General features: G+C 45.9%; 1 protein-coding gene across 3 annotated transcripts in view; it reads right to left on the bottom strand.

Annotated features, from left to right (window-relative positions):
- Positions 1-342: 342 nt before the first annotated feature.
- Rab23 (RAB23, member RAS oncogene family) overlaps positions 343-13,333 on the bottom strand; it is a 43,394-nt gene continuing 30,403 nt past the window's right edge. For all 3 annotated transcript variants that reach the window (XM_006993380.4, XM_042265616.2, XM_042265617.2), the window contains exons 5-8: positions 10,086-10,242; positions 7,220-7,302; positions 5,841-5,933; positions 343-3,793 (exon numbers count right to left, since the gene is read on the bottom strand). In XM_006993380.4, coding sequence (XP_006993442.2) covers positions 3,654-3,793; positions 5,841-5,933; positions 7,220-7,302; positions 10,086-10,242 — 473 coding nt within the window. In that variant the 3' untranslated portion in view covers positions 343-3,653. The remainder of the gene's footprint in view (positions 3,794-5,840; positions 5,934-7,219; positions 7,303-10,085; positions 10,243-13,333) is intronic.

The following is a 13,333-nucleotide window of genomic DNA, read 5'->3' as shown; positions in this document are numbered from 1 at the left end:
AAACAAACAAACAAACAAAAACCCTACTAATAATTAGATTACAGAAGTTAGCTTCTAGAGAAAACCCATTTAAAGCACACTGCTGTTAAGTTCCATTAAATAACGGGCACCCAGACTGCGCATATTAGTGTACGCAGTAGCTAAGTGTGAAATACTGTTACATTATATTGGTATTTAAAGAAGTCACATCTGCCTATTTATTTTTCCTTCATTTATTTATTATAAATGGCCTCATAAAGCTCATGCTGGTCTGGAACTTGCCACGTAGCCAAGGATGGCCTTGCATTACCTTTGAGCATTCCTCTCCATACTGGTGGGTCACCCCACACATAGCACACAACATTCTAGCTTTTAAATGTTTTATTGTGTTGGTTACTGGAATTCATCTTTGTTGAAACTGTAATCAAGTAGTACATTTTTAAATTAATCCCGAAGGCATAAGTACCACTCAATAGGAATACATACAAGCCGTTCCCCATTCCGATTTACAAAAGCATTATTTATTAGTAACAAAAATAGAGAAGGGGTTAAGTTTTTCCTTTGATCCAAAGATTTTATTTTTAAAATACCATTTATCAACATCCTACGATAGATACTTCAAGAGACACCAGGAGTAGTATCAGAGTCCTGTGGCCAGATCATTCCGTTATCTGGGAGCGTGGTGCCCGGGTGTCTCAGACCTGACTGGGGTTTATTTACCTGTATGCAGGTAACTTCATTTGTATGACAGCCTTTCACGGTTCATATGTGAACCCCTGAAGTTGTTGGTGTACCGCGGAGGAAACTCTCACCCTGTGGCCCCTGCAGCCAGAGCTGCTCTAACGAGGACTCCCTGAGCGCCTCACAGCAGGTACCAGAATCACTCCAAAGGTTAACAACGCCTCACATTACAAGAGCACAACACTTCAGGGGGAGACATCAGGTTCTATGGCCAACCCACCCTAACCTTCTGACAAGGCCCTGGTCCCGGGGGCAGGCACCGTGGGGGCCCACACTCCTGCGTTCTGACTTCACTCTGCAGGGAAGGGTCACATATCCTGTTGTCGGGTTAGCTTTCATCTGAAGAGGATGTGGGCTGTCACTTCGAGTGGACAGAAACAGGTCGACCTGCTTTTACTTGTATTGCCCTCCATGGGCTGTTTTAGATACTCCTGAATTCACAGGCAGACACTGGAAGAAGAAACCTGAGGAATGCTTAGATATGGCCATTATTCCGCAACTCTGTGCCTGACACTAAAAACCGGTGACGATGTATGCCAAAGAGTCAACTGGAGCGCAGATGGACAATGGCCCGGAGTCCTGGACAGGGTTCTCTAGCGTCACCAAAGGGCTTTCACCAGAACTCCGTATTGAGTTCTTTTTTTTTTTTAAATTTTTTTTTTTTTTTTTTTAAAGATTTATTTACTTATCATGTATATAGTGTTCTGCCTTCATGTATGCTTGTAGACCAGAAGAGGGCACCAGATCTCATTACAGATGGTTGTGAGCCACCATGTGGTTGCTGGGAATTGAACTCAGGACCTCTGAAAGAGCAGCTAGTGCTCTTAACCGCTGAGCCATCTCTCCAGCCCCCGTATTGAGTTCTTAAAAGTCACAGTCACAAAAGAAAACAATATGACCTCTGAAGGTTTCAGAATTGAACACACTGATAAACTAATATTACTTGTGGCTGATTTTAGACCTTTTATAGTTAAGTATAAAATATAGCAATGCAAAGTAAAAATTCAAATGTGTAACAAAGGCTTCCGTTAAAAAAAAAGGATAAAACAAAGTACATAAAATTCTGTTACAAATATTAAGGAACCAGCCGCCATCATCAGACTGGGTCATTATTTTATAGAGAAGTATTACACGTTTCTTTACCACACATTTAGTGACTGTGAATGAAGCGGCAATGTTCTATAATGGATTCTTCCAATCTAATTCTGCCAATTAAAAAATGACAATTAAGATTATTTGCCACCAAATACACTTTGTGCAAAAACTAAAGAGACTGTATTTGGAGAGAGACAAGACATGACTCCCGCAGGTACCTGGGTACCCTGGTTAGGAACTAAGTTCCCCCCACTCTAACTCCACTACCAGCAGTGGGGGTGCCGACAACTGACTAACACAAAACAAACACCTGTACTACTCGGGGATGGGTGATGCCCGATCGGTTCGGTGTTGTGAAAAGCACGCCATCAGTCTGGACTACGTCACAAGGGCACCCAGCGATTTCTACTATGCTCTCAACGTTAATCTGGGCAGGATAAGGGTGGTACAATGGGGGTAACCTTTAAAAAAAAAGAGAGAGAATACATCAAACATTTATATATTTTAGTAAAAATAACAGAAACGACTTCATAGCACATTTTCCAAGAAAAATCATTTTTATGTATTTTGAAATCCCATGAAAACCAGTAATGTGGAAAGGAGTTTATAACTTTAAAAACATAACCACTGATAAAAAAAAAAATCAGTTTTTAAGAGAACTCATGAAATTATCTCTTTGGCAGGCTAGCGTCCCGACTTGCAGGTCTGCACCCATCACTGACATACTGGGTCATTTCTTCACAGACATTTCGGGACTAACCGCTCTTGATAAGGTGCCATGTAAACCAAAGGCCACAGAAAAGTTTAAGCAATAATCTTAAAACGCTATTCAAGGTTTGTAAACACAAGAACGCTTTAGAGTTGCAAGGCTTCGGAAAATCCATAACCTGGGTCAGGACCAAAGACTATCCTTTGTATGTTCTGAAAAAATGGTTCCCTCCATCTTCAAAGTTCAGAGCCCTGTGGACCTGGGGAGGAGGCTAAGCTTGTCACAGCGGGAGCTCGCCATGCCTACAGAGGCCTGGGAGACTCCACAGGGGAGAGGCCCTGGCACTCAGATGTTTACCTTCCCCTCCCCTACACGGTGGGAGAGGAAACTGCCTTTAAAAGACGCCACAGATACAAATTCCAGTAGTAAAGCACTGTAAAAATCAGGGGGCTGTTTTGGCACATGGCACATTTAAGTTCAAATTCGTTTTATAAAATATGTCTCGGAGTTCTCGTGTGAGACCAGAAAGGTACACAATGTATATAAATGGTTGTATGAGCGGATTACTTAGAATCTACAAACCCTTCACCGGCGCACAGATCTCCGCTTGCTGGAGCCGGGTGTCCGCATGCACACGCCCACAGTCTACACCTCACAGACGCCGCACAAGTGCCGTGACAGCACACTCTTGTGCAGGCTGACCGGTCGGTCCGAGGTCCTCCTTCAGTCCTCTCCTTAAGCATTCAGAATGAACATTCCCGAAAAAGAACGCTTGCTATCTCTCCTTGGTCCGTAAGGGTAAAGCTGGTACCAATATATTTAGCCGTTTCATTTTGTTCTCAGCATTTAAAATTCAGCAGACCTGTTTTCGACATGTCCTATGGTGTCCCTTCAAAAACAGGAGGTGCTTCGTCTAACGGGAAAAACTAGAACGAGTCCGCAAGGCGGTCCTCCTCCAGCAGAGGTCTGGAGCTACATTCCGACAAGCGCTGCAGGCATCCATCATTACAATGTCAGCCTTCAGAGCGAGGTGCAAGGTCCCCTAAGACGCTAACTCACCACACCCGACGCGGGGGCGGTTCTCAGTGAACTGCTGATGCAATTCTGCTCCTCTCCTCCCTGAAACAATTTAGGGTATACTACAGCTGCTAAAAGGATTTCTGGTTTTCTTGGTCCTTTGTTTGTTAGGTCTAAGATTGATGATGTCTCCACCATTGAGGGTACTTGAATTCTGACCCAAGTGACTTCCGACGGGCGTATTAAAGACACCTGTAAAAATCAGAGGAAAACAGAGTAACTGATACACCTCAAAGTCACCTTTATTATTTACTATACATATTATTTGTTAGTAAAATTACCTATATAAACAAGCACCCCCAGTTGTTTTCATTTTTTTTATTGTACCGGAACAGTGCATTTTAAGCAAAGAGCTCAGCTTTATTAACCTCTGTGCGGCACCGCCACCACCCATCTCCATCACCTCTGCATCCTGAGGCTGAAACGTCATAATCAAAGTGGCCTACAGGTAACGTGACAGGTGAGTGACAGAGAAAGCTATTCTACTTCCATTTTGAAATGTGCCATGTACAAAATGGAACTGCTAACTTACAAACTGCTGAGCGTCTAGATACAGGAAGCTCTAGGCATAGAAACCATCAAGGAATCAATCCAAGACCTGTCCCTGCCCACGAGAAGCTGGGTCTAACAGGTGATATACAATACACAGTAATGCTGTACGGCAATGCATCATCTTGGTTTTGGGTTTCTAGAGACAAGGTCCTTTTGTGTAGCTCAGCCTGATCCTCCCTTCGCCATGCCTCGGCAAGCCATACTATGTTCAAGGCCAGTGAGAAAACAGACCCAATGCACGGTTCAAGGGAAGCCCTAACTGCCCAGTTCCAGAGGAAGGAAGAACTACGTACAAAAGGTCAAAGGGCATACTTGACAGTGCTCTACCCATGTGTCCAGCGAGCCACTGAGGCTAAAGACAGCAGTGAACATAACCCAACACAAAGCATTAAGTGTATTTAAAATATGAGAATAATTTTTGTAACTCGACTGCATGGTTCTCAAGCATGAACTCTGCGGATGACAAGTCCAAATGTCAAAGGGTTAGAGAAGAGGTCTGAGGTCTAGCCTCAGACTTCACTGTGTTAGAGGAAAGGCCTGGATCATTGAGAGCTTTCTACATAGTCCCTGAAGAATGAATGGTCTCTTGACATTAGATGGGAGAGGCAACCCACAGACTAGACAAAGGCAAGAGAGCACTGGGCATGCTCAGGAAAGAACACTTTGGGAGCCAAGAATTGGGATGCTTACAGAACTCGGGGGCAAGAATCCCCCTCCCTAACACACACACACACACACACACACACACACACACACACACACACACACACACACACACACAGAGGAAGAACTACTTCTACATATCAGAAGGAAGAGAATTTATTGGTCCCCGGGAAGAACACCGAGCGGGGCCAAGGGGAACACCTCAGACAGGTTGACCGTGCACAGGTGCCATCTTGTTTCAACGGCTATGAGGTGTCCATGACAGGAACGTGAGCAATAAAAACGGCAAAGAGAAAAGACGCCAGACGCCGGGAAAGGTCCGAAGGAGGTATTTATGTGCATGGAAGGACAGAAGTGGATACAGTGTGTCGACAGAAGCCTGGGAGTACCAAGCATGGCTCGCGTCTTTGTGGAAGCCAAAACCCGTGGTCAGTTACTGTGAAAAGAAGATAACAACATTGAGCTGGGTGGTGGTGGCGGCGGCGGCGGCGGCGGCGGCGGCGGCGGCGGCGCACGCCTTTAATCCCAGCACTCGGGAGGCAGAGCCAGGCGGATCTCTGTGAGTTCGAGGCCAGCCTGGGCTACCAAGTGAGCTCCAGGAAAGGTGCAAAGCTACGCAGAGAAACCCTGTCTCAAAAAACCAAAAAAAAAAAAAAAGAAAGATAACAATGTCGTCTTCGGGGACGGTGTAGCTTTTGCTGGTGTCTAGCACACAACGGGAAAAGATCAGTGACGAGTCCTGAAACGGGAGGGAAAGGCAGGATGATGCCCACAGCCCGTCTGTGTGGACACGGCTCTTCTAGAAGCTCTCACGTGTCTGCTGTAGGAAGTGGAAACTCAGCAGTACTAGAACTCTTGGAACAGGAGAGTGCCTACTTATTGAGCTAGGCAATCCCATTCCAACAGTTTGAACTCGGATTTCTCAAAGACATGAGCACACGGCACATCGAGAAGGTAAACACAACCCAATAAACGACCTGGAGCAGGTGCCCGGCAGACGCGTGGCTGGAGTCCCAGCACTCACCGATTTTGTTACTGCTTGACTGTGTCTGCTCTGGTTCTTCCGTTATTTGTTGTTTGAGTTTCTGTAGATGTTTCTCAGCCAAATACTTAAAAACTAGAATAGACACACACACAGTATGACTATGCAAGCAAGTCAACTTTCATATGGCAATATTTATACAAACTACATACATTTTAAATTACATTACATTAGAAGTATACAATTTAGTTAAAAATACAATTTTTAAAAATTACTTGGGCACTCTCTGAGCGATACAGTGATGATACCAGTAAATGTAAAATGTGTCCAGTGAAGAGATGGAAATGCACTTGTACACACCGGCTCTGCCACTGAAAACCTTGGATCACGATGAAGATCCAGCTAACAATAACTGGACTCATCCTTTTCTAACAATAACTACGCTCATCCTTTTCTGTCTTTGAGACAAAGCCCAGGCTGGCCTGGAACTCCTGCCTCGACTTTCTAAGTGTTAGGACCACAGGCACCCACCCACGCCCTGCTTAAACTAGTTCAGTCTCGAGAGAAACATGCACTTTCTTCGGCTGAAGAAAGCTCTACAGAATAGAGACCCACGTGACAACCAGCTGCAATCTAAAAATGAAAATTCCAGAATGAGAAAAATCTCCAAACTTTCTTTAATCTTACTTTCTTTTTCTTGTTTAGTTTTTTGAGACAGGATTTCTCTATACGCTTGGCTGTCCTGGGATTCATTTTGTAGACCAGGCTGGCCTTAAACTCAGAGATCTGCCTGCCTTTGCCTCCCGAATAAAAGTGTGTACTACCACTGCCCAGCTAACCTTTTTTTTCTTAAACTAGAAAATAGTGAAGAACTTTTGCAGTCTGATGGAGTCTCTACTGTGGTGGACTAATAAAACAATTCAGTAACTTGAAAAGTTACGCACGAGAGCTACACAGATGTCTCCATTCACACTTACACCTTAGTGGTTTTAGAAGGTTTCAGTTATTTGTGTGTGTGTGGGGGTGAGCGTGTGGGGGCAGCTGGTTCTCCCTCTCCTCCCACCCCGAGGGTCCCAGGGTTTGAGCACACTGTCAGGGATGGCAGTGAGCACCTTCGCCTGCTGGCCACCTTGCTGGCCCCATGGTTTAGACTTTAAGAGACAGAAAACAAAAACGGGGAAAAAAAGTAGCCTCTTAAGACTCTCAGGAGTTTCTGGAAGAGCAACAAGTAATCCCAACTATTAGCGGATAATTAATTAAGGACCCCTGGAACAGAATACCTTCAAAATGAACAATGTGACAAGAAGACAATTCTGTTCTCAAGCTGTTTTGAAATCCAGTTTCTAAGCATGACAGAAGAGCATTTAGACAGACTCCACCACTTTCCTGTTGTAATATGCTTTCAAGACGCCGCACCTCACCTTCGTTCACATTCAGGTCCTCCTTCACAGACGTCCTGTAGAACCTTAACTTCAGCCTTTTGGCCAGGGCCTCGGCTTCCTCACTGCACAACAAACACAAATCCAGTGAAGGCGTCTGTCTGTCTGTCCGCTGAGAGGCTCTCCCGAAAGTTACTGTTCAACTGTATTTGATAAGTGATATGGGAGCATGGGGGGCTGGGGGGGGGCTAGGAGGAGGGGCGTGGGGTCCTTTCTGAGAGGCTCCCCTTCACTCAAATGCATGGGACGCTGAGTGCTCATTACTTGAGGGGACTTCCATCTTGCCTGCTCATGTGGGACAAATGCCAATCATTTACCATATTTGTGAACAAAGGCATTTCTATAAGGTCACAAAACAATTGGACATTACTGTTCTTTAGAGGACATCTCCATTTGGGGCTAGGGACACAGATCAGTTGGTACAAGAGTGCTCACATAATGCCACAGGCCTGTGAATTCCAGCACTTCAGAGGAAGATAGAAGGGTCAAAAGTTCAAAGTCAACCTCAGTTACAAGCACTGGATATGAGACCATGTTAAAAGATTATTTATTTTTAACATTACTTGAATTTATGACACTGTAAGTTGCTTATTTACTCTCATTGCCAAGAGCTAAAGTGAGCACATTCATGGCCACATCAGTAAGAGTCAATTTTAGTTTCATGAGGACTCTTTCGCTTGTAGATCTGTCCTTTGTTGATCTACATTCGTTGGTCCAGTGTTTTCCCTTACCACACCTTCTGCATACTCCAGAAGGAAGGGGCATTCTGTTGCCATTGTTCCTTGAAGAAACATTGCTTCTAGGAATGACCTGTCTACAGTCCCTTTTCAAATGTCCTTGCTTTCCACATCCAAAACATCTAACACTCCTCAAACCTTTTGAAATTACTTCTCCTACCCATGTATCATCATGCTCATCAGCCTCAACTTTAATTGTGTCTCTAATCCAATCTTCCAAAGGTGCAGATCTTGCCCTTAATGGCCTGATTATTCTTTTGCATGCTGCATTCGCATTCTCAAAGGCCAAAGATTCAATTATTGCCTTACTAGCTTCTGAATCCGAGACCATTCTCTTTACTGCTGAAGCCAGTCTTTGTAAAAAATCCGTAAAAGACTCTTTTGGGCCTTGCATAACCTTTGTAAATGACTCAGACTTTTTTCCTGGTTCCTCAACTCTGTCCCATGCATTCAAGGCTGCCGTTCGACATAAAATTAGGGTTTGGACATCATATAAACATTGTGTTTGTACTGAAGCATATTGGCCTTCTCTAATATGTACTGGGATTGTAGTCTGGCTCCCTGTGGGCCCAGCCTCCGGTCTTGCCTTCCCTGGATAGTGCTCCCCCCACCCTGTAGCCAAGGTTGGCCTGTGTCCACCAAAACACTTCTGAGAGGTCATCAAAGTCATTACGGTTCCTCCCTAGGAAATGGCTGCCATGTTGTAAGAATATGGAGAACATGTGAGCAGCCCTACAGAGGGCCGCCCCCCAGTGAGCAAGACCCACTCGCTCGAGTGGACGTGTGCAGGACATGAACCCAGCCCCAGCATGTACAAGGCCACCTGGGTGGAGAATGTGCACACGCAGCCTAGGCCACAGAGACACACACTCTCAAACGGCAAAGCAGGAAGAGAGCAAGAGAAAGAAAAATTAAAGATAAAGCACATGTTTAAAAGTTCTCAGAATAGGCCGGGCCCACGCCTTTAATCCCAGCACTTGGGAGGCAGAACCAGGGGGATGGATCTCTGTGAGTTCGAGGCCAGCCTGGGCTACAGAGTGAGTTCCAGGACAGGCTCCAAAGCTACACAGACCAGACTCGAAAAACCAAAACAAAACAAAGCTAGCAAAATATTATTAATAATGAAGAAGAGCTATGTGTAGGTAAAAATTATCTGGATGATTAACTAAGAAATTTGAGGGAATGGAGAGATGGCTCCCTGCACCACCATGAGGACCACAGTAAGAAGCCAGATGTGGTCTCTTCTGCACCTGAAAGTCTAGAACTGGTGGGCTTGGAGACAGGAGGATCACTGGGGCTTACTACCTGCTAGCCTTGGTTGCCTGCTTTGTTTTGGTTTTTCAAAAAGGCTGGTGGTGGACTCCATGTTCATGTGGAGACCCTGGTTCAAATAACATGGCCTACATGTGAGGGGCGCTCTCTCTCTCTCTCTCTCTCTCTCTCTCTCTCTCTCTCTCTCTCTCTCTCTCTCTCTCCCTCTCTCTCTCCCTCTCCCTCTCCCTCTCCCTCTCCCTCTCCCTCTCCCTCTCCCTCTCCCTCTCCCTCTCTGTCTCTCTCCACGTGAGGGGCTCTCGGGCTCTCTCTCTCTCTCTGTCTCCCTCTCTCTGTCTCTCTCTCACACACACAGAAGCACTCACACACATTTTTAAATTTTTAAAATTAAGCTAATTAAGTTCTGAATATGGACCCAAACTTCCCTTAACCCATCGACACAGAACATCTACTTACTATAACCATGAAAACACCTAGAGATCAAGAGATGCTTTGCTCTCTTCCTTTCCCGTTTTTAAGTTTTCTTTTCTTTTCTTTTGTTTTGAAATTGGGCCTTCCTGTGCAGGGCTACGCCCACCTCAGCCTCCAGAGTGCTGGGATCTAGGCGTGCACCACCTTCAAAGCCACGGCACACGAGCCCGTCTACTGTGGCGACCTGCCAAGTTCTTTTCAGGTGAGGCCACAGTTTTTTATGTCCACCACACAGAGAAAATTTCAGGATAAGTCAGTATGAGAAACGTTTTAATGCAGACTTAAGCCAGGGGGCTGGGGGACAGACACAGAGGACACACAGGACAGGAAAGAGTGTGGGGCAGAGTGCAAGAATCATGTCAGCTTACTTTTTGATACAAGAATCGTCCAGCAGATCAATCTTGTTTTGTACAAGCACAGTTGGTATATCTCCAACTTCCGCTACTACTTTTTCTCTCCAGCTGGAAATGGCCTCAAAAGAGTCCCTGTCTGTGGTGGAGAATACAAGCACGCAGGCCTGAGCTCCTGTAAAGCACAGAAGGAAACTGTTACCAGATCAGCAAAGCAACCGTGTCCAGGGCACAGACAGCGTCCACCCGCGGAGATCAATCTCCCTCGGACCGATACTGAACACGCTTTACCAATCTGCGTATACTGCAGTGCACTTTCTGGCTAAAAAGCACAGGTTGTTACCAAGTGTCAGTGGAAACGCCGATGAACATGTTAGAGTTAACACACTACAGAGCATGGCTTAATTCCAACTGAGAGGCGGCAAGGGCAGCGAGCTAAGAGGGAACGACAAGCTTCTGCTAAAAGCTTCATGGCAGACTTGGCATCGGCTTATAGCACAGATCTCAGAAAACTCCGAGAAAGCAAACAATTCACTCAATCTGTTTACTTCCTTTTAAACTGTGTATTTTAGTCAGAATATCAGTGACTGTCTTAGTAAGGGTTACTACTGCTGTGATGAAACACCAGGACCAAAATAAACTTGGGGAGGAAAGGAGTTAATTTCACTCACAGTTCCATATAACAGTTCACCATCAAAAACAGTGAGGGTGGGAACTCACACAGGGCAGGAACCTGGAGGCAGGGGCTGCTGCAGAGGCCATGGAGGGGTGCTGCTGACTGGCTTGTTCAGTCTACTTTCTTATAGAATCCAGGACGACCAGCCCAGCCCAGGGATGGCACCACCCACAATGGGCTGTGCCCCCCCCCCATCAATCACTAATTAAGAAAATTCCCTACAGCCCCTCCCCCCCATCAATCACTAATTAAGAAAATTCCCTACAGGCTTGCCTACAGCCAGATCTCAAGGAGCATTTTCTCAATTCTCCCTCCTCTCCAGTGACTGTAGCTTGTGTCAGGTTGACATAAAATTAGTTAGCACAGTGATCTAATGATCATAACCAGTGCCCTGAGCCCACACACTCACACCACACACTCACCCACTGTTCTTTCGACCAAATTTTAGCTATCAACTGTACATTATGCTAATGATATCGAAGACTGGAAACAGAGCTGGGTGTGGTGCACACACCTTTAGGCCCAGCGCTAGGAGGCAGAAAGAGGAACATTTAAAGAAATCTTCTTTAAAAAAAAAAGAAAAAAGAAAATTGGGAATCAATCTCCCCCAAGATCCAGCTATACCACTCTTGGACATATACCCAAGGAATGCTCAATCATACCATAAGGGCACTTGCTCAGCTATGTTCATATCGGCATTGTTTGTAATAGCCAATACCTGGAAACAACCTAGATGCCCTTCAACTGAAGAATGGATAAATAAATTGTGGCACATATACACAATGGAATACTATTCAGCAGAGAAAAACAATGACATCATGAGGTTTGCAGGCAAATGGATGGATCTAGAAAAAAATCATCCTGAGTGAGGTAACCCAGACTCAGAAAGACAAATATGGTATGTACTCACTCATAGGAGGATACTAGAGGTGGAACAAGGATGACTGGACTGCTACTCACATCACCAGGGAGGCTACCTGGAAAACAGGACCCCAAGAAAGACACGAGGATAGCCCAATGACGGAGAAATGGCTGAGATCTACATGAACAGCCTGGACATGAGTGGGGGTAATGAAAGGCGAGGGTCGAGGGAAAGAGAGCGGGAGATCCCAGCTGGATCAAGAACAGAGGGGGAGAACAAGGAATAGGAGACCATGATAAATGAAGACCACATGAGAAAAGGAAGAAACAAAGTTATAAAGAGGCCCACAGAAATCCACAAAGATACCCCCACAAAAGACTGCTGGCAATGGTCAAGAGACAGCCGGGACTGACCTACTCTGGTGATGGGATGGCCAAACACCCTAATAGTTGTGCCATAAACCCCATCCAAGTACTGAGGAATCTGGATGCAGACATCCACGGCTAGGCCCCAGGTGGAGCGCCAGGAGTCTAATTAGTGAGAAAGAGGAGGGTCTATATGAGCGAGAATTGTTGAAACCAAGGTTGGATAAAGCACAGGGACAAATAGCCAAATGAATGGAAACACATGAACTATGAACCAAAGGCTGAGGGGCCCCCAACTGGATCAGGCCCTCTGAATAGGTGAGACAGATTGGCTTGATCTGTTTGGGAGGCATCCAGGTAGTGGGACCGGGTCCTGTGCTCATTGCATGAGTTGGCTGTTTGAAACCTGGGGCTTATGCAGGGACGCTTGGCTCAATCTGGGAGGAGGGGACTGGACCTGCCTGGACTGAGTCTACCAGGTCGATCTCAGTCCTTAGAGGGAGTCTTTGCCCTGGAGGAGGTGGGAATGGGGGGTGGGCTGGGGGGAAGGGGAGGGGGGCAGGAGGGGGGAGAACAAGGGAATCTGTGGCTGTTATGTAGAACTGAATGGTATTGTAAAATAAAATAAAATTAAATTAAAAAAAAAAAAAAAGATGTTGGGTCCTAAGTGCCCCTCCCCCTCCCCAGCAGCGCTGGTGACAAGGTCCTAAGAAAGACTCTGACAGGGTAAACGAAAAAATTGCTATTGGCCTTAAATTCAGCATTCCTCAGGATCCTTCTGTTTCCCAGGAACCTCCTTATCCACGGCAACAGTCAACCACCTTGGGTATCTACTTCCCGGCTGGAACAACACCCCCCCCACCCCCCCACCCCCCCCACCCCCCCCACCCCCCCACCCCCCCCACCCCCCCACCCCCCCCACCCCCGACTATGTAAGATCTGCGTGCTTTCTGGCCAGGCACTGTCTTCTAGTCTCCGAGGCAGATCAGTAGTTTGTTTCTCCAACAAGCTTTCCTTCTACCCACAGAATGGTCCAGTTCAGTGGTTTTACTGTGCCCTTGCTTACAAAAGTGTAGAGCACGTACCTCGGGCTCAAGAGAATTTTCTGGAATCGCATGTTTTATTTATATTCCTTCCAGGTCCCCCTTCTGTGAGTTTCCTTCTAAGACTCAAAACCCTCAAGCAGGACATCCTAAGACTAAACCAGTAATCATCTATCACTGGAGTGGATAGTGAAGAACACAGAATGGAAAATGGCAGCTGTGTGTTACTACTACAAATGGTGAAAACCAAATAACTACACGGTATCAGAGCATGCCAAGGCCTTGGGACTTATGGAGAAATAGTGACAGACCACATTGCT

This window comes from Peromyscus maniculatus, chromosome 21 (genome assembly GCF_049852395.1).
Source record: "Peromyscus maniculatus bairdii isolate BWxNUB_F1_BW_parent chromosome 21, HU_Pman_BW_mat_3.1, whole genome shotgun sequence".
NCBI lineage: Eukaryota > Metazoa > Chordata > Mammalia > Rodentia > Cricetidae > Peromyscus > Peromyscus maniculatus.
The sequence above is the reverse complement of the archived record's forward strand: the minus strand, read 5'-3'. Positions and strand labels throughout refer to the sequence as shown.